At 42.0% G+C, this 21013-nt stretch overlaps 1 protein-coding gene across 2 annotated transcripts; it reads right to left on the bottom strand.

Moving 5' to 3' along the window:
• Positions 1–3909: 3909 nt before the first annotated feature.
• On the bottom strand, positions 3910–20189 carry KCTD5 (potassium channel tetramerization domain containing 5). Of its 2 annotated transcripts, XM_053471515.1 has the most exons (7): positions 19936–20189; positions 13060–13168; positions 12240–12331; positions 10574–10669; positions 9901–10017; positions 7005–7130; positions 3910–4573 (listed from the first exon to the last, which is right to left on the bottom strand). In XM_053471515.1, exons 1-7 carry the CDS (start codon positions 20143–20145, stop codon positions 4544–4546), a joined length of 780 nt encoding a protein of 259 aa, XP_053327490.1. In that variant the 5' UTR covers positions 20146–20189; the 3' UTR covers positions 3910–4543. The 2 variants fall into 2 exon arrangements, with proteins under 2 accessions (XP_053327490.1, XP_053327491.1); XM_053471516.1 differs by lacking the exon at positions 9901–10017.
• Positions 20190–21013: the final 824 nt, after the last annotated feature.

The raw sequence follows: 21013 nt of genomic DNA on the forward strand, positions 1-21013 counted from the left end.
CGAGGAGAGTAAGATCAATTGTGGCTTCTAAGCTCCAAATTTAATCTGAACCGAAATTCGTTGTCAGCGCCAATGACCGCCGAGAGCGCAGGATCTAGGCTGGAACTTGCTCTGCATGGCAGTAGAACAAATGGAAGGAAAATAAAGAAATAATTAGGCTACAGCATAACAAGACATGCTGGCATTTAACCTAGGCCAGCTGTCATCCAAAAGGAACCAGCCCAAACTAGACGAAGATAGTTGCAGGGATCAGTTTAATTTTAATGTCATTCTAGAATTCTTTGCGTATGTAAGCCAAACTTATTGCAGCAGTGCATGTGAAAACTAAGAAGGTAACGACCACTCAAAGATTCAGCCCAGTTTTTAATTAGCAGGTACTTGAAAGAAAAGAAAAAAAGTTACCGTTTGGAGATCACCTTAGAGGAATCAGAAGGGATCACTCCCAACCAAAACACAAACTGAATTCAGGTAATGCATTAAACACTATGTATCAGTGAGTTCATACTCCGCTTACCTTATCAGAAAATCACACCTTAACCTGCAATGCTCACAGCAATTGTATTGACTGCAATAAAAACGCTTCGTATTCTTGTCTGACATAAGACAATAGGACGCAGAGAATGTCTGGTTACGAGCTGCACGAAAAGCCCCAGCATTACATTCACTTTACATGCATTTGTTTGAACCTTCAGATTATACGTTAGGATAGCTGAGCCGGAAGCAAAATTTCACCACTTTATGAATGGGTTATCCCACAAGCTCTTGGGTTTGGGTCATACCATTTTAAGATAATACAAGGAGATAATTTGTCAGTACTTTTCATGATAATACAATTTGGGTTCAAAATGACCTGTTTGGAGTCAGAGTTGGAGAAATTAAAACAAGCCACAATTTAAAAAAAAACAAAAAAAAAAACTCACTCTTTAGCAGGATTTTGAAACGAATCCATGAGCTAATTAAAGCTGAGAGACAAAATGTTCCCTAGATCTTGAGTAATGGTTGATGTTTATCTATACATATAGGCTTCCACTATCTCCTCATGATCACTGAGCTCACAATCTGTGTTTTTTTCAAAACAAGGCTTTTTTATTAGACTGCCTTCTGCTAAAACGTACATGGAGAATAACGCTAACACATTGAATCATCGAGACTGTTCCATCCTTAAGCACCGGGCTCTGGTTAGTTAAGAGGCGGTGTAAGTAAAACAGTTTATCCCTTGAACTAGTCAGAGTAAGATGCAGGGCGATATCCGGATGCAAGTTGATCTTCATATGATAATTTGCCGAAAGATAAAGTGTTTGTACAGATCTTATATTCCCACAAACCCGCTAAGGTGGGCGAGTAGGAAACATGTCAGTCCGTCAGTGGGTGGCATCTCCATGTCACTTATAACACTAACAAGGAGGATGTTACCTTTTTTTTTTGGGGGGGGGTTAAATTTAAACCCAGTAAGCCCCCTAAATAGCTGTGGGGTGTTCCTTTAACCCTTTCACGACAAAGCCCATACATTTATGGGCTCACAATGCATTGTTTTTAATGGGTTTAAGGACAACCTGTGGTCCTTAAGGGGTTAAGGCAGAAAGGTCTGAACATAAGATTTTTTTTTATTGAACACATAAGAGCGGAGGCAGGGTTTGTGTCCATTATAAACAGCTTCACAGAAGAACCCATCCACTTAGTAACCAAAACACAGGAGTACAGGTATGGACTTATCGACGGGCCCAGTTGTAATGTCAAAGAAAATAGTATAAAGCCTCATAATAAAACAAATCGGAAAAAAACCTGCCCAAAAGGAAACACGTTAAAAATATTTTATTAGCCCTTATCTTACTGCATTACAGTTTAAATCCAAGAGGAAAAAAACCTTAGGAATAGCCCTTTATAAAACATGGGAGGTTAGGCAGATCATCTATACACACACACACACACACACACACACTAAAAGCCACATCACACGGCAAGACGCAGACATACAACATTTCCAGCAATTAAAGCGTTAATGCACTTAGAATACTTGTTCCATGATAGAACCTTCCAGAGGCACATAACGTTCTAGCCTCGCCTGGGATTGGTAGAAGGAAGCTAAAATATTGAGGGGTTGAATTTCTATTTCTCTCTCTCTATAAATGATCAAAACCCAATTCCTCTTTAAGCCATCAGTATGTACTAGCTCAGAACCTCTTACTATCGCAGAACCAATACCTGTACATACATTTTAAAGAGATATATATATAATATATAGATATTTTACTCACAGATGCAAAATTAAAAAAAAAAGTAATGGAAGATAAATTTGTATTTCCTCTCCCCTCTACCAGAGGCTTCTGCTTACTTAGAACTTGAGGAAATACCACACCGAAATGAGCAGATATATTATATATACATAAACATATCTATAAGGGATCTATATCATTGTTGAAAGATTGCTACACATTATAATACTTTCTTTGCATAAGTGGGGGTGGGGGAGAGACTTGTTCACTAGAGTCAATATCTGTCCACTTACGCTTACACAGCGAGTGCCACTATTCAGAATTCGCAAACACTGTATGTGATGAAAAGTAGTATTACTACTAGGGAGTCCAGGTAGAGGAGTTCATACAAAATAGTCGTGGAACAAATGTGCACACTGATAAGAGGAATCATGAGCCGACAGGTAATTCACCGGCAGATCCCACGAATGCTCTGCTAGGATGCCGATGAAGCAGCATTCACAGAGCTGGAATTACATGCAAATACAGCAGGGCCACTGAAGGATATCTGAACACCTGCCAGTGCTGTAAGTCCACTGACTGTTTAGTAGCAACACCCAGTGAAAGACAGCATTCTGGTGGAAGCGAGATACACAGACTGATGGGTAGAGAAGCATTCTGGAAGAGAGTGTATGAATGAGTGTATGAATGAGTGCATGTGTAGCAATATTCTTGCTAGACAGGGTCTACACTAGAGCAGGAACATGACAAAAAACCCACACAATAACGTGTTAATGGTGAAATTCAGAAGAAACGCATAGTATTCTCCAGTTTACTCCAGAAGCCCACAGACAATCAAATTTAACTTTGCAACCTGTGACTGTGGATTCAGTGCTGTGAACACATACTGAATGACATCAAATAAGGTGGATTTTTTTTTTTTAGCAGAGGAATGTTTAATAAAAGTGCCAAGTACAACATACCACATTGTGGCAAAGTAAGGTTAGACATATTGTATTAGTAAGGCCTTTAAGCAAACTGAAATATATTTAGATTGATAGATAATAGGAAATTATATATACACACGGTCACTTTCTTTTTCGTAAAAGTGATGTGTAATACCCCAAACTTTCCAGTCTACGTAGGTACAAATTAAAAACAAACAATTGTACAATTTTACAGTGTTATAGTAAGGCCTTCAGAATACAATGCAGTACTGGTCACTGGCATGCTGTGGGTTAACAATTCCAACACCTTGGTCTAGTAGAAGTTGAAACTTGCAAAAAATTTTTACAAGATTACATAAAGAAAAAAAAATGTTTTCATTTGGGTATTTAATAAATAAAATAACCAATATTTTAAAGGAAAACATGGGGATTCCAAAATTAAAAGAATATCTACCGGATGTGTCACGTCTCAAATATAACGTAATGACGTTATTAAATATCCCAATTTAAGATTTAATATGGACCGGTGGAACCCCGTCTGGTAAATGTACAATTTAAGCCGTATTTGTTCTTCACCTAAATCGTATCAATTTATATACATTTTAATGGTTTGGATGGAGTTCCAAAAAATTGAGGCATTACAGCAAAAACACTTCCATTACTATGTTCTCATTCAACATGTTAGTCCAAAGATTACATACCTGTGCGTCCCTTCGAGAAACGCACTGAAAAAGTTCAGCCGGGGGGGGGGCGCTTGTGGATAATAAAAAAAAAAAAATAAAAAAAAATGAAACCTCCAGATATTTGGGCAGGATTGAAGCTCAGCATAAACATTAAAACAAAGGACGAGTGCAGAATATATGTTGTACGGGTTCTATTTTCCCTTTGTGGATAAACAGAGGCCACAAATTAAGCCCTCGTGGAAACGGCTATTGGTTTCTTACGGCAATCGGCTTATCTGTTACTCATTGATGTTTAAAGAGGGAAAACCTCCACAATCATGAGTGGGTCCTGTTAACGTCCCAAAGAGAACACACTTGGGACTGCAGTTAGGGGCAACGCAGTCCCACGTATAGCCTGTCAGTTGATTTCTTTTTACATAGTCCACTAGTGTTAAAGCAGTTTATAAAAAATTAAAAAAAAACAAAAAAAACAAAATTAGGGGTCTGCAGGAGGACGAACGTGTAGGTTGTGACACCTCCAACCCCACAAGATACCCATCACTGCCCTCATTCATATACTCGCAGCACCCAATTGTTCCAACATACTCCCGACTACATTATCTAAAAAGGTTTTGTCTTGGTGCGGCTCAGAGAACAAATAAAAAGGTTAGATTTCTTTGCATCTTGTCATTGGGTGCGTCAAATAAAACGGTTAAAACCAAAATTCAGCTTTCGGGGCACTTCACATTCTCGAGCCTCTTTCTTGCAAAATCTGTAAGACAAATAGAAAAGGGATGGGTGTGACATGGAGAAATATCCGCACGAGATCCACTCATTCTTAACTGGAGGAATAGATGAGACAAAGCGAGAGAAGACTACATACATATCAAAATACTAGGCAATCGGGATCAGGAGCGGCTATTCACTAAAGAGAAGGGAATGAATACTTGATACCTAAATAAGTCTGATCCATGGGGTATATTGGCCCGACTTTAACCTCTTCCCAAATATTACAGATGTGAAGTTTCCCCAAATCCTACATTTACAGATTAAAAACCACGATTATGTATTAAATACCTACCTTACACGTCCCACGGGCAAAGGCATTGCGTTTCCCCATTCATAGATTTGGGTCACACCTTCCCATTAATTTATGCCCCATTAAGTCGATCTGCCTTTAACAGCGGGTTAGGGAAAAGGAGAAGTTTAGGGGAGGATAAGCTGGCCTTGCCACCCAGAGACATCATTCATGGAGGTTGCTTAAATCTCTTTAAAACCAATGACGCCGACCGCCAAACAGAAAGCACAAGCTGTAGTTGGTCTCAGTTAGCTATTCCAGGGGTTGTGACAGCGCCATTAAGTCTTTCCGTAGTGTAATTTCATATGGGAACGCTGTCATAGAGCTCTGCTCGTGTACCCTCACAGGGTAAAGCAAGACGGCTTCTGGTGGCAGCACACTGAACACAAGTTAGGAGACGTGCGCCTCTCCGATCATAGATGAAGATGACAAAGCAACTTACTCAACGAGATGCATAGAACGGTCGGAGGTGGGTTTGGAAATATTATTCAAGACCGGAGTTCAGCACAGGGGTCTGGTGTTACGAAGCCGTCGGTTTATCGGTTTATAGAATATCGGCTCCCGTGTGCAAAGCAGTTATTCACCACGGACCAACCTATGCCAGCGGGTGCATGACGCAAGGCGCATAACAAGTCAAGATTACATTAACATCCCATTCCATAGCAGATAGGATGAGATGCTGACATGGCTCCTTTTTAGGACTTAGCTACTCCAGCCGATAGGTCATACATGTACGTATAAAACAGATAACAGCCCCAATAAAAATCAGGGAATATTTTGTGGCAGAATACTATAAAGTCTTAGCCCAATGCTGGCTGGGATTAGACACATTTGGCTGCCCCGTAATGTTTAGTAGACCAGGTAAGCAGAGTGCGCTGGAATATATTGGCAGCCAGAAACCCAGATAGCAGAAATAGTGGCTGTGGCATTTTACACACCTTCGAGACAGTAACGTTTAATAGGTTTTCAGTTTTCATTTGTCTAATCCTCGAGAATCCTCAAGCATAGCAGGAGTTCTATTAAAAAGCTATGGATGCGCACTAAGTCGGGGTATCGGGAACAAACTCAACAAGAGAATTAGAAGTAGAAGTAATTAAAGAAAAAAGTGCAATGGATGATGAAAAATGCGAAACAGAGACCTTTTAGACTACAATCGGGAGGCCAACGCACTGCGTGTACAGAGAAGAGACGGGACATTATAGGTACATATAGGTATACCGGGGCGGCTGGGAGGTTGAACGTAGGGTCGGGAACAGATCTGGGTGAACCGTGGGAGATTTGGGAAAGCAATCTCTCACCAGCGAGTTAAAACTTAATCAGAGTCATTCATATCGTAATCCGTCTCTTCGTCCTCACTCTGTATGGAGCATGCAGCATGCAAGTGCGAGAAAGGGAGCGGAAAATAAAGTTAAGTGAAATAAAGCAAAAAGTAATAAACAGAAGAAGTAGTATTCAGCAATAGAAGACAACCACTAAGACGCTGGGGTGAAAAAAGAAAAATAATGTATATATATATAGGAAGATAGGAGCACACATTCACAATCTCCTAGCATGAGCCTAGAAGGGTCTTGGAAAGAAACCAGAATACTACAAGATAATGAACTTGCTCCTAACGCAAATTATTGGGGACCGTCCGCTGGACATCAGCAAGGGAGAAACCCTGCATGGTGACAATTTTTCACTTAAACAAATGTGAATCTAGATTTTATCTAAACATCTCTGAGCACCTTAGCGGGACGTCCTCCTCAACACACATTCATCTCCGTATTCAGGAACGGCTTTCCGGCCAAATCTCACTCTAGGGCACGGGAAACCTCCGCCGTGGTGCGAAATATTCGAGACTAACTAAAAAGTGACTTTCTAAGGAGAGCTATATATCTTTCAAAGCGCGAGGGACATACGCAGTTAATGCGGGAGATTTTTGTTTTGTTATCACACCTGCTTCAGGCCAGGGGACACTCGCTTCCCGCAGAATCTGAAGCCAAACGTTGCCAGCGTTTTATAAAGAAACAGAGTTAGTGTTATTGCAGGAAAATACCCGGGTTACTAGATATCAGGAAGAGGCACACGCACACTCAGGACCCGTAGGGTAACACGCAGGCGTTAGGACTGTTTGAACGCTTACCTTTGCTTTCTCGCTGGGTTCACTAGTTGTGCCGTACTGCGTATTGTGCAACTCTTTGGAGACGACACACAAGAACTCTGCTTGATCTTCGTTTCCGTAGTTGTAGGACGACCCGATACTGACCAGCTGTGAAAGACAGCAGAAAAGTCTGTTAACAGATAGGAAATACAAAAACTTTACCAATTAGAGTGTGCGTGGTGGGGGGGGATGGTGGAAAGCAATAAAATGTAAAGACGGAACGATATGCAAGACGACAGACCACAGAATTAGAGGACACCAATCGTGACAAGACGGCACACAGACCTCCTCTACGCGTTATTCTACCCAAACGGCGCCGGCATTAGTCTAGATGGAAGATGCCCCTTTTCGGATGCCGCCGGGGGGCATTTGTTACAATGCGCAGAAATACATTTATACCCTTCTTGGTTTTTACCAATCTGGGACCATTTAAACTCCCCAGCTTTATTATGCATTATGCTTGGTTGGGGGCCTGTATAACACACTAAAAACCAGAGGCAATGCCCATCTATTGAACTATGCATTATATATATTATATGCAACGCGTCTTGCTCTTTCCGGGTAATTTGTAGGGAGTGTGAAGTTTCGGGGAGGGAACAAACTTTCCTTTATGCAATCGGGGATTTGCATGCACAGCGTCCTAATCTCAGCTCATAGAAACTAAATAAATACTCTGTAGAAAGAGCCGTAAACAGCGCTGCGTTTCATTGTAAAGGCTGAACGGCTCGTGACGTCATCTCCAAAAGGTAACAATCTCTGTGCAAGTCTGAACTCGCTGAAGTCCCAGAAGAACCAGCCTCGCCAGCGCAAAGTCATAAGAGAAGCATTGATATGATAAACATCTAAGAGGCGACAACAGGAGACGCCATCGCACGCTCTATGAAACGCTTCCTCCTCTACAGGCAATGGTTCCTGGGGTGGCTTGTAAAGGGAGGCCGTCAGGGAGGACAGAATTTGACGATACATGACCAGCCCAAACACTGAAGGGTTGGGATTAATGGACTGCCAATAACCCAACAAGCAGTCTCTCTGTTAATGGTATGAAGAGCGTTATGAATCATTAGTAAAAAAAAGGGAAATATGAACTTTGTTTTTAAATAATTTGTTTGCTTTGAAAGCATGATAAACCACGTGTCATGGGTGAGGGGTACATGCTATGCGCAGAGTCACGTAAAGCTGAAGGGAAATGACACCAACTTCAATCAAGATACCGTGATGGTCACATTTTCAGCAGAACGGTCACAGAAACCAATAGAATGAGCTGCTGAATGGGACACTTTAATAAATAATGACGCTCTTGGTGTAAATATTAAGCCTTGCATGTGATGTGGGATTTGCCTGGGACTTCAATGCATTTGGTTTGCAAATCAGTTCCTTCCCGGATGAGCAGACGTGTGGTTAGTGACTAGTTAGCGGAGGCATGAATTTGGTCTTTAATAAACTCCCATAAAGAATTGCATGAAGTGGTTAACGAGAGCTACCGACTTATAGAGTGCAGGAGAAGCTCGATATGTACCGATTACTACCGTTATAAGATACACAAAAGCACAAATCTACACGGTTTCCTGAAATAACACTAGCGCACTTTCTAACAGTCATATAGAAAGCTCATCTAAACTCGTACAGCTACAAAAATGAGTTGGAAACCATCATCCGCGGAACACAGACTGGGGGCATTTACGAAACCCGCTCCAACCCTCTTACGATTCCGGCATCAGCTACGAAGGTCACACGATGTTATGTAGTTTAACCCCTTCATGGCCAGAGCTTTTTAACCATGTCTTTGTTCACCCACAATTTCCCTTTCCGCATGTTTAGTGTACCCACACAAATCATATCACTATTTAAAGCCTTTTTTTGAACAGGCTGTCATTTAGTATGAATATAAAAAATTAAAAAAACCCTCCAGTTTTTAGCAATTTTACTTAGGTCTCAAAACAACAAAAAAACAAAACAAAAAAAAACATTTATGGTCAAAACCCCCTACCATGAGTAGAATAGTAGCCCACATGGATAAGTTAAGTTTTGTTTATATACTTTACTGTGTGAATTAACACAGATGTTAAACTAGTATAAATCACAGAATTTGATGGCACATAAGGACCTGCCTGCCTATTTAGTCCGCCTCTCCCTCTTGAGGTAGAAACCTCGAAGTTTATTTGGTCCATGATGTATTCACGAGGGCCGTATATATGCCTGTCCAATGCACTGGCCGGACTGTACAGAACGCTAACCAGAATACAGACGGGAATCGCGCAGCCCTCAGGCTGTTGGCATACACATTCACCCACAGATTACAGTCCTCACTATAAACGGTGTCATGGAGTATATTCTCTTATTCAGATCATGCATGAAGTGGCTGAAAGATTCACGAACAAGGAAAAAAAAATATAAGACTAGCAACATAAGACAGAAATAAGCCATGCCCAAGCGCAGAAGAGAGGAGACGCCAACATGCAAGACTTTCCAACATGAGATGGTGTCCTGCATCATCATTACCAATCTCAACTGGGAACATTGGAAAACCAAGGATATTGAGTCCACCATATTGCTGCCCCTGGCGGGGGCCACAAAGTTCCCAGTTATGACAGACATCAAGGCTTCCGTAAGTAAAGTTATAATAGATATCATATAGCAGCTGGTTAATGAGCGACCCGTTAAAACTTTCTAGCCGGTGGATTTTCTTTAACCATCTCAGCTGGCAGGACCTGCAACATTCATTGTGGGTGCAACAAGGGACCCCAGTTACAGAGAAGGGGGGGGCTAAAAAACATCCCATTGGTGTAAAGGAAGCGAAGTGGAAGGCCATGCATATCTACAGAGACACTCGGTATAGGAAGGAAGACAAGCAGAGAGCTGCGTGCAACACGGGACACACCTCGCCGCTGCACTTCTGACGGCTCGTTTCCTCCCCTTTCACTTCCCTTGACACAATGAGCAGAAATTCTGATTGATGAGCCCGCCCAAATCCATACATGGAACCTATACTGACAAACTGCAAACAGCCACAGTGAGAGGAGACATCGGGCATTCCGTACATCGGCCACAGCGAAATAACGTACTCGATGTTACGAGGCAACATTACGTTCATACAAGTATATCAATGCTGAAATAAAATACACTATACAAGGATGTCAAAACATAGGCAAATGTAAGGTTAAGCATTTGTCTCATTGTTTGTCGCTAGTTTAACGATCCCCTAATGTTGAAACCAACCTTGCGTGCGGCATTATCCAAGTTATAGGAATAGTTATGGAAAATACAAAAGAAATGCCCTGGCCAGATTGCAAACCGGGTCCAAGTTATAAAGTAATAAAGAATTAATTGACCATCCCAAACAGTTGGCCTCCCATTAGTTGGATAACTTACATAACAATTACTTGTTGATGTCCATTCATTTATCCATTACTCTGGAGGAGCCAAAAACATCTAAAGATCCCCATGAAGGACATTTTAAACAAATCAGTCTCAAGTCTCATCACCTCAATACACACAGTTTTGGCTACTTTAGGTTACCTTACCATTCTACACAACATCAGGAGCTTGCTTACCTGTTCAAACTTCCAGCCGTCAGACATCGTGGAGACCATCTGTGTAAGTTCTTCCTCCTGGCACTGCAACACTCTGTAAACATGTTTAACGGGGATCTGCAAGGCAATCGGAAAGTCTTACGCGCCGTTCGCGAGAAGAAAAAATAAATAAATTAAAAAAAGCGTTTTTAGAAAACGCTCTTAAAAAAAGTTTCAAAACACACTCCTATCGCAGGTTGCAAGTTCACAATGACTGGACTGAGCCACCGTCCGCCGGGGTCGTCATAAATAATGTGAAAAAAGGTTTTAGAAAATGCTGCTTTTAGGCCACTTATCTGAAAAAAGTGCTACAACCACAGAAAAAGCACTCCACGCAGTGTATCGATTTCCGAGACATATACACCGTTTCCCCTAATGTCTTTAGGTCTCCATCACACCTAATTAGACCGTAAGATTTCCCTGCCTGGGAATTCCCTGGCCTTAAAGATCAGCACTTAGCGGGGGCAAGCAGGGCTTTTTTTTTTTGGTTATTTATTTTTATGCATCTTAAACATCGACTGCAGCGAAGATTAAGGGAAACATTTTAAAACCAAAAACGTGTAAAGTCCCCTTTTGCGAGACGGAACGCTCGACAATCCAGTGTTTGTGTCAGCCGAGGCACAGATGTTGTTAGTATTAACCGTCGTGGCTAAATTTGCGATTCGTTATCTGGTGACGTCAATAATCTCGGCTCGAGCGAGTGTTTTGTCTGCTCTCGTTGAGATAATTTATATGCGGAGGGCACTTTGTTAATGTTGTCCAGCGTCTGCCGGCCGGGGACTTCCTTTTAAGGAATATTTAGAGCATTTTAGTCTCCTCCGTTTACCGAAATGCCAGCAGATCCAGAACAAACTGTTGATGCTAGAAGTAAAAAGCATTAAACAGTTTGTCTTTTGGAATTACACGGTGGTGTGAACGGCAGGAGACTACGAACAAGAACCCGTGTCTGCACACACGCATTCTGGATGGGGGGGGTATAAAAAGGACAGACTTAGTTATTGGGCAAGGTACGACAACCTGATCTTTCACCGCGAGGTATGAGCAGACCACGAGGTTTAATAAAAACTGGTTTAATGGCACTTTGGCAGATAAATTGCCAAAAATCAGTAATCTAGCGAACCACCAGGACTACGAGATGTGCCACAGGTAGAACAATTGTAAGATCCTACAATGCTTAGTAGAATTTTACCTACATATTCCTATATGTTGTAGGGGGGTATTCTCATACGATTATTTAGCATAAAAAAGAAATACAGGATTAAGCCTGCAACATAGGAAGCTTATCAAGCTAAGCGCCAAGATGTTTCTGGCATCAAAGCCAACATGTTAACAGTAACTGAATACTTAAGCCTGGCTGCACGGCGGCAAGAGACGTGACCCATATCCCCAGCTGACCTCACGCTTTTTAAATACGAGAGATCCTGGTCGGGCTAGAAATAGATTCCAAACAGCCTTATCAGACAATGATCCTAAATCCCAATGTAATCGTTAGTCAAGGGTAAAGAGAGTCTGCACACTCTGCTTACGGGCTTCCAGCCACGTGACGTGCAGGCAAAGTGTTTACATCAGCTGTAGCCCCCGCAGTGAAACATTATGTCTGGCGGTGCCAGGGCCGCGCCATTCCAATCACCACAATAGAGCATTTTACCTGTAATGTTTTGCTGTCTCTCTCTCTTATTCTGTCCTTTACAAGTTTAATTAGGGAAGTGATGTTATAGAACTCGGCTTCCTCCAGAACACCTGCGAGAATAAATACACAAATACAAGCGTTTCAATGAACTATATCCAAGCAGCAATGAAAGTGTAGGGATTAATGCACAACTCAGAGGAAATGGACATTAAGTATACAGTGTATATTACACACCTCTTCACCACCCAGAACACCCAGAAACAGGCGTGTAGTAGGTTTGGTGTGCATGAAATCAAAGTGGGGTTTGACCAGGCCATTGATAAAAGTTCAAAGTTATCTTAAATAGACATAAAGTTAAGAATATTTATTTATAGTTTTTTTTTACACATTAAACATAAAGGCAAAGGGTCTGGTCCCCTTCTAAATGCCCATTGCTGTATCAAACACTTGCCCAAGTATTACACAGAATCTGAGAGCCTGTTAATAGTCAGTGGCAACCAGAAGCCAGTTACAGGGCTGTGCCGAGCGCCGTCTGCTTGGTGCAAGAGACACACCCTGAAGACATCCAAACGAACTGGAAATACAGCTTTAAGCACAGAGAACAACCATCAACACTCTACTCTTGGGACACTCAACGAGCAGAGCTGTCAAAAGTTTGTCTTAATCTGTGCCAGACTATTTCCAAGGTGTGCATTCCCTTGTTTTTTTGAATTCATAGCGGTTCTTGTAGGTTCGGCAGCTTATACGACGAGAGATACTTCGGCCCCCTCCTACCAGCTGACGGCCCAAACAAACTAAAAAGAAAAAAAAAAAGATTACATTTAGAGGCGACACTCACCTTCTTCTGCTAGGTCTCGGTTTATCACCAGCTTGCCATGTCTCAGGTAGTTCAACACCGGACCAAAGTACGTGGAGTCTCTGTCTATTAAATAGGCACCTGTTTCATCCTGAGAAGAAAAAAAACACAAACAAAAAAAAACAGCATTTAAAGCATATACTATACTGTTTGTGTCTACCATGAAGTCTTTGGAGGACCAGAGGAGGATTCAGTTAAATTTAAAGACATGAAGTCTTCATCAATTCTTTGGTCTTTACCAATTTTAGAACTATAACGCAAACAGATGACACAGGCAGGTCCACAAGATGGCAAACATGGCAAAATAACATTAGAATTAACCCCCCCCCGAGGAATTTCATATGACGCCTTTATATTATACCATATAAAATATTAAAGCTAAAATAAAATGTGAACACGTACAATCCCTATAGAGTCTGTGAGCTCTCTTAGTAGCGTCCCATTTGTCCCAAACATTGTCCCACTTGTCTGGAACATCAGGCAACACGGAACCCGGAGGTCCTCAGCCTGCTCAACTATTGTATAAATTCAACTTTCTTCATTCATAACAGAAATAGGGTGTGTGTGTGTATGGCATATGTCATGAGCATGAGCATGAGGGGGTCCATCTGATGACAACGCCAGGGATTTAATGCTAGGCTGCAATGTGTGAGAAATCGGCTTCCAAGTCTTGGTCAAGCGCGTTTAATTTAAATAAAAAAAAATAAAAAAAAAAAAGATTAAACTTTGCGTTGAAGCTTTCTGGAATAAAAAGCTACAAACCCAGACTGATACTAGACAAAGAAAAAATGTTAAGAAACACATCAAACATCACCTATCTAAACGCTCTGCAAAGTAACGCAGCCGGATATTGTCTGAGTGTTACAGCATCTACATGAATAATGTATGCAGCATTAAGGATAAAAGGGTTCTACCAGAAGAAAAATACTTTATATATTATATATGTATATTTTTAAAAAAATATATATTTCATTGTCTTTAGATGTGAATTTTTAATTCACCAGTCATGCAGAATTCCTATTGGCCTAAACACTCGGCTCGATGATGGCAGAATGATCCAGTCACCTTCATTCGATGAGAACCGTTCTAACACGGCTGTTGAGAATCTTAAGGGAATTTTGGCTGATTTCAAATCTCTTTGAGATAAGTTGCGAGATCTGTATTTCTTTGAAGTTTTAATCACATAGAACGCAAATATGAATAGCATCTTCCTGTTCCTAACCCAACAGTAAGAGGTTTCCTATAAACAAGACACGGATTCATTGCAAAATGAGTAAAGAATTCTTCCTGGGAAGGGTTGGTTAGTAAACGGCACCAAGGACGACATTTCTAACACCGCATTTAACAGCGAATGTGTCAAATTTAGTGGAGCAGGTGGAACAGCAGCTTTAACTCAGGCCCTCCATTGAAAAGATACCCATTTCGGTCCTGGCGCCAAAGAAGACCGGTGACGGGGGCAACCTTATCCAATTAATAGCCTAGTGATTATTTGTTATACATATGGATTTTCCCCCCCAGATTTCCTAGCAGTTTTTCTAAATACAGAAAAAAAAAAAATAATTAAAATCAATTTGTAAGAACTTGATGATCAGCCGCGCGTCGCCTGTACATACAACGAACAGATGCTTCGAGTTAATTATTTTAATTTACCTTCTTTTGACATCTCGCTAAAGAGGCATCTAAACAAGCCAGGAATCCCCAAGGTGCGCATGGTTTTCCCTTCGTACATTTCAGACACGCGTTACCAAATTAGAATAATGACTGTTGTGCAACCGGTAGCTCGATAAACAGAGCGATATATCTGGGCGCAAGCAGCTGGGGTCCCAAAAAAGCCCCCAACGGCAGCCAACATCCTGCTTGAGGTATGGTGGGCGAAAAAAAAAAAAAAATCTAAGCAAATAACCGGTAGGGGTGAAAATAAATACAAGTTATGTTCCATTTTACTGTAGAGAAAGTAACTTTTTCCAACTGTACAGCCCGTAATATTTTACACACCATGTTTGCCTTTTAAAGGGACACTCCTGCAATCATGCATTTTAATACATTAAAGTGCATTTGGCCCCCTTAAATTTTCATGTGGTTCATTTTGCAAATGCACAGGGGGATTCTGCAGAGTATACCCCCCCCCATGCATTTGCCCCTGCTAGAGAAGCACTTAACCAAATGCCTCTCCCTGCATGCGATGTACTCTGACAGCGATACCCCCAGTCATTTCATTAGAAGTACTTTACTGATCCACAAATGTCAGGTCATTGAAGAAGCATTGTTTAACCCGTTAATGACAATGGGCGGTCCCCAAAACACATTGAAAACAATGCATTTTGTACGGGCTTTGTCATTAAGGGGTTAAAAGACAAAAAGGTCCCCCACCAAGTCCCTGTACCATTTGATACTGTATATACAGCGTGTATTGTATTGCAGAATGTATGGATTAAACGGCTATTTTTAATTAAACTAAAAAACGCCCCAGAAGAGCAATTATAGCAACCAAAATATTTAGTCGACTGATCCAAGCGTTACTCTGGACCCTCCCTCGATGGGTTAAGTAATATGCCCACATCTGCATGTGTATGTCACGCGTGTTTATGTCTTTCTGTGCGATCAGTAGCAATATTCATTAAGACAGCAGGAACCGTGATAAGCACACGAGGCTGGGTACATGTGATCAGGAGGCTTCCGGAAGAGAACGTTCTGAATAACCACAGCCCATGCGAAGAACGAGGCGCGGGTACGATTTACCACGATCAGTAGAGCTTTGTGTCTCACGCTGTCCGGCGAGGATCCTGGAACAAGCCTCAAGAAAGTAACGCAATAAGAAAACAGATGTGTATAGGACAAGTTATAAAGATGCGATTATATATATATATTAAGCTTGTAGAAAGGTCTTCAAAGGGTTCAGTCTTCTGAGCACAGGCAAAATAAGGACAATCTGAGGAAAAAAGGACGCCTTCACATATAATTGCCCATGATGGGAGGAACACAAAATTCCAATTCCCCTCCCAACGAGCTACTGGTCCTGAAGCCTTCTCCACGCGCTCAACGTACCAGATCACTACAAAGACCAAGCTGATACAGCCGTATAGTGATCTCTTACCTCGTCTTGACTTAATCCCTAAGTAGGCACGATATTCTGTGCTAAAAAGACCGACGCTTCTTATGTTTTCTCTGGGGAGGGGAAAATTGATCTACTAATAACCGGACAGCCCGGCCAAGAGAAGTGATCAGGAGAAAGCTCCATTAGTAACCATTACAGGCAGCTACTACCCGGAGACCACCGTCATTACACCGCAGGCTGTGAACACCTCATGCCATGGACCATTTTAGATACTGGTTTGAATATTTCACAATTTATTCATCTCCAGTACTTTCCGTTGCCAAACGAGGATGTGCCCTCCTGGATCGGAAGACCGGCCATTCATTTCTTACACAAGGGCTTTAGTTAACCAAGCCTGAATTCGGCGGAAATTCCAAAGCTCTGACAGATACAGGCAGCTGGTCTTTGGTTACACACGTGATGACATCCCCGACATTACTAAGGGCAAGTCACAGGGTGCGAGGGGCTGCGGACAGACGAATGCCATTAACAGAAGCTGAATAGCATTACTATTTTCGCACCTAAGGATCTAAGGTTCAAACGCATCAGACGTCAAATATACAGGCTGTCTGAACCCATCGACATATCGGGCAGAAATAAGCATCTACAGGGAGCGGCATGTTTAGATATCTTTCATGGCAGAGATGTATTTACATTGGGTCAGGCCCAGGGCAGCACCCCAAGCAGAGCGCTGGCAGTGGCATATGATGTCATATCTTGGGGCTGTGCATCATTGGTTTAGCATTACGAAGGATATGCTGGTTGGCTGTAGACCTCCATAATGTATAAACTGGATGGTTTGGGAGATAAACGATCTCTCGTCACCGGCCCATTGGGCAACCACCCTCCCCAATGACTAGCGGCTTCTGGTCTAGACAAACAGAATATACCGCTGTCTCATGGTATATACATAAAGTGGCCTTTAATACATATATTGCTTCTTTTAACCTATGAAAGTGACAGACCAGCCTCAACTCCATCACGATCTTGTATGGTCATAACATTTACTCCACTTTTTGTCCAATTCTTTGTTTTTTTACGCTGGTGAAATGTCCCAAAAAGCTCTCGATACTAACTGATTACAAACGGTTTGCCCCAGCAGAGCTTTATACCTCGTTTATCCTCAATACAGCTCTACTGCGTACATATAGAGATTCAGGGCAATCTGCGTACGAAGGATGAGGCAATAGAATGTATTTCAGGGGGCTGCGCCGGCAGGAATATTCTAATTAGCAAATAAAAAGAAAGTGGAAAATTTGGCTCTTCAACTGGGAACGAGAGAGAACGCAAATTATTCTGTGCCATTTGCCTTTATGCAAAATGGATATAAATACGTACTTTAATCAAAGCAGCGGATTCCAAACATAGCTGCTGGAGGAAGGAAATGCAAAAACCGGGACCCTGATTTACATATCCAAGGAAACATTTACAAATAGATGTCGTAGCTGGAAAAGTGAGATGTTTAACTGGGTTTACACGAGGATAATCCACGAGTCCAAAGTAAAAAATCTTAAAACGTTATTAAAATGTCAGAACCCCAGCAGAATTTTTACACGGAGGCAGCCAAAAGGCTGTTAATCGTAATCAAAAATAGTTGGATATTTCTTCATTTAAAAAAAAAACAAAAAAAAAAAAACGTGGAAGTCAGAAGTTTCATCTACTTACTCTTGCATTCCCTACCTTGCTACCAACCTGTGTGTGTTTATTCATACATAATAAAAACACAAATGAGCGCTGTCCTATCGATCTTACAACGCTAGAGATTTAACGGCTTACGTACTTTTCACGACACGTTTATCAGTTATGAACGGATCACTTAAGATTGAAACATAATTGATACAATATTCGATTGAAACCAGCGATTCCTGACAATTCCTATTCACCAGGATGACATCACAGCGGCCATCAGGTCCTCCCGGGTCATCAGTACACAACGTTATTACATTACATACATTCTTCCCGTCCACGGTGCAGACTGTTACCAAACATGAGCTACACGTTTTGTATACAAAGTATAACGGAGTCACAATTACAAAACACTAAAGGAAAGGGAAAAAAATATCCATAAGCAACAGAACTGTTCGTATTTAATGCTAAGCCTGTGCCGAGAAGCAGCAATAACACTAAGGTACCCGTCGTATATTAACTTTAATAAAGAGCTAATTATCCTATGAAACTGGGTCATCCGGCAATAAATATGAACCGTACATACTGGATCTGTAACACAGCTCTAATCTCTCAAACAAACAAGTGAATTCCACGCTGGAGCCAAAGTAAAAGTTACATTTCTTGCGTTCAAAGTATTTCTCAGAATCTCTGCTTAATCGCGGTATCCTGACCCAAACTTTCAGGTAGCACACGGATCAGTCTGTCCAATTAAGGGACAGTTAATGCGTATTTGGATCTATAGGTAAGTGTGCGTCGGATAAGAATACACACAAATAGTATTAGAAATCTCTCTTATCAACTAATCCTCCTTCTGGGAATGCAGATATTAACTATTATATAATAGACGAGGATATAACTCTTAACCATTTAATAGACGCCGGGGTAATTTTACGTTACCGGCTCATACTTGGAATTATCCAGTCATCCAATACCTTCCTGCGAAACAAAGCAAACCGGTCTCAGCTAAAATTACCAACGATCGTCACACCCTGCAGGACAGATTATCGGAGCTCTGAAAAGCTTAACTCCATTCCTACAATCTAACCGCACTGCAACCGGACTCGTCTTGCCTTCTGCCACTGCCCGTCGTACTAAAGGGAACTATTTAAATACATTTTAAAATTAAATCGTCAGATCTCGTTCGGTAGCATTCATCACCCTATTTATCACGAAGAACCACGCAGCATCTGTCCGCCTGACTATGAACCACAAAAATAAAAGTGTACAATTGTGCGAGTTCTACAATGCTACAAAAGCCCAATAATTTGTACAAACCCAACTTATAGCTACAAAGCTTATTTCCCAGTCTCCGTCATACCGTTTATCATAACGACAAAACTATACGGTCTCTGACCCATTACGGAGCCGATCCAAAAAAACAAAAAACACACAACACTATCCAGCAACTCCTGCCCTTTAATTCCACTCGCACTCCCTCGCCTAGAACTCTACCTGCCCTTTAAGCGTTTCTTTCCATCCATTCGATGTTTTTGGGGAAAACACATGGAGCTCCACATCCAAACGGCTCAGGTCCAGGGTAAATCCATCAAAATTCCAGAAGTCACCCACAAATAGCAGTAACCGTATTTTGTAGACATAAATATATTACTGTAAACATTTAATTAAAACAGTAACAAGCGATGTTAAAAAAAAATACAACTTAAAAGGGGCAAAAGCTCAGTATTTCACAGTCATTCATCACATTATAAGGAAAAATCTGACTGTCAACCCACATCACACTCAGCCAGACGTCAGACAAAACAGCCTCGCTAACAACCATCAACTTACAAACATGTACCTTAGTGTGTATATATATATATATATATATATATATATATATATATATATATATATATATAATATTATATGGTCACTCTATTCTATATAGAACATCCCCTGGCTAAGAAGCCTCAAACACACAACTACCATCACCCTAATCCAGCAACCGTCCCAAGCGCCTATCCTCGATGGCCTCTCCTTATCCCCGAACTACCATCACATTAGCAAAGGGGGCCGTCTAGAACAGCCCCGACCAGCCCCAAGACGCCACATCACCCGCGGCTATCACCCTCAGCTCCCCGGCCGCCAGCGGATACCTTGTCCGAGTCCAGGTCGGGGTCTGCCTGGCACAGGCGGTACAGGAAGGATTTGGGGTCCCTGCACAGCGTTTGCCTGGTGGTCAGGAAGCACGTCCCTCCGACATTGAGCCGGACCCATTTGGACACCATGCCCTTCTCCCCCGTGGCCGCGCACCGCCTGCACACCGAGGCCCCGGGGCCGTTTAATTCGCAAGTATTCTCTGCCATGTCCGCCACAATCCTTCCACTGACAGCCCCGGAAGTGTCCGCGCTTTAATAGCATCCTCCCTCCAAGGCGCAGGGTGCGCGCGCGTGTGTGACGCCAGACGGAAGCGGAAGCAGAAAGCCCACGGGGGAATGTTTTGTAGGATGCACCAGCTGGAAACAGCAAAGGGTTACTGAATAATGCACGAGCAAAAGTACGAACCTCCCAAGTGTCCTTGTTTAGGAGGGACAGTCCCTCATTCTTCCCCTGACGCCCTCCTTGCTAGGAGCTCAGAATGTTTGTGTGTAAGAGGGAATCACAGTGTTCTGCAGACATAAATACCACAATTCTGGGTATATAAAATCTGTAAACGCGCTATTACAAATACAATACTCTCCAAAGTGCCCCAGTCAGGATAACAGTCACATAGAAAGTCTCACCGAGGCCGACTCCTCACCATAACCCCCAAATAAAAATGCAGACGCTATGTATACAATGTGTATTTGTGTATACACAATATCCCCCGTGCTACACAAAAAGGCGACAACAAACCTAAGACCCATTGCCCCTATACATGCTGGAAAAGTGGGACATCCCCTTAGCCGCGTCGTCCGTATCTGATGGAGGTAGACCGTGTGGGCCATGTTTCCCAGGTCCTGTGTCATTTTTACAGGTTGCTGACCGGTACAGGTGCAGCGTGTGAGATGTGTGCGTGTGATTCCCTTCCATACCTTCCTGTCTACATGCCCTGGGCAACACAGCCTGTGTCATGTGTGGTGCTACGTGAATATTTTTAAGGAATACCCTGAAATGAACGTTTCCATCACCCAACGTTACACATACAAATGCTCCCTGAGACTGGCATGACCAAAATCATATCCTTTCGTATGG

Source organism: Spea bombifrons, chromosome 7 (assembly GCF_027358695.1).
Source record: "Spea bombifrons isolate aSpeBom1 chromosome 7, aSpeBom1.2.pri, whole genome shotgun sequence".
Classification (NCBI taxonomy): Eukaryota; Metazoa; Chordata; class Amphibia; order Anura; family Pelobatidae; genus Spea; species Spea bombifrons.

What these genes read in the sequence shown, in the direction of transcription:
- KCTD5 (XM_053471515.1), bottom strand. Translation starts at nt 20,145, where the DNA reads ATGGCAGAGAATACTTGCGAATTAAACGGCCCCGGGGCCTCGGTGTGC. An exon ending in CCGAGACCTAGCAGAAGAAG is followed by an intron (nt 12,332 to 13,059) that starts GTGAGTGTCGCC and finishes TTATTCTCGCAG; the next exon opens with GTGTTCTGGAGGAAGCCGAG. An exon ending in AACCCAGCGAGAAAGCAAAG is followed by an intron (nt 4,574 to 7,004) that starts GTAAGCGTTCAA and finishes TTTGTCTTACAG; the next exon opens with ATTTTGCAAGAAAGAGGCTC.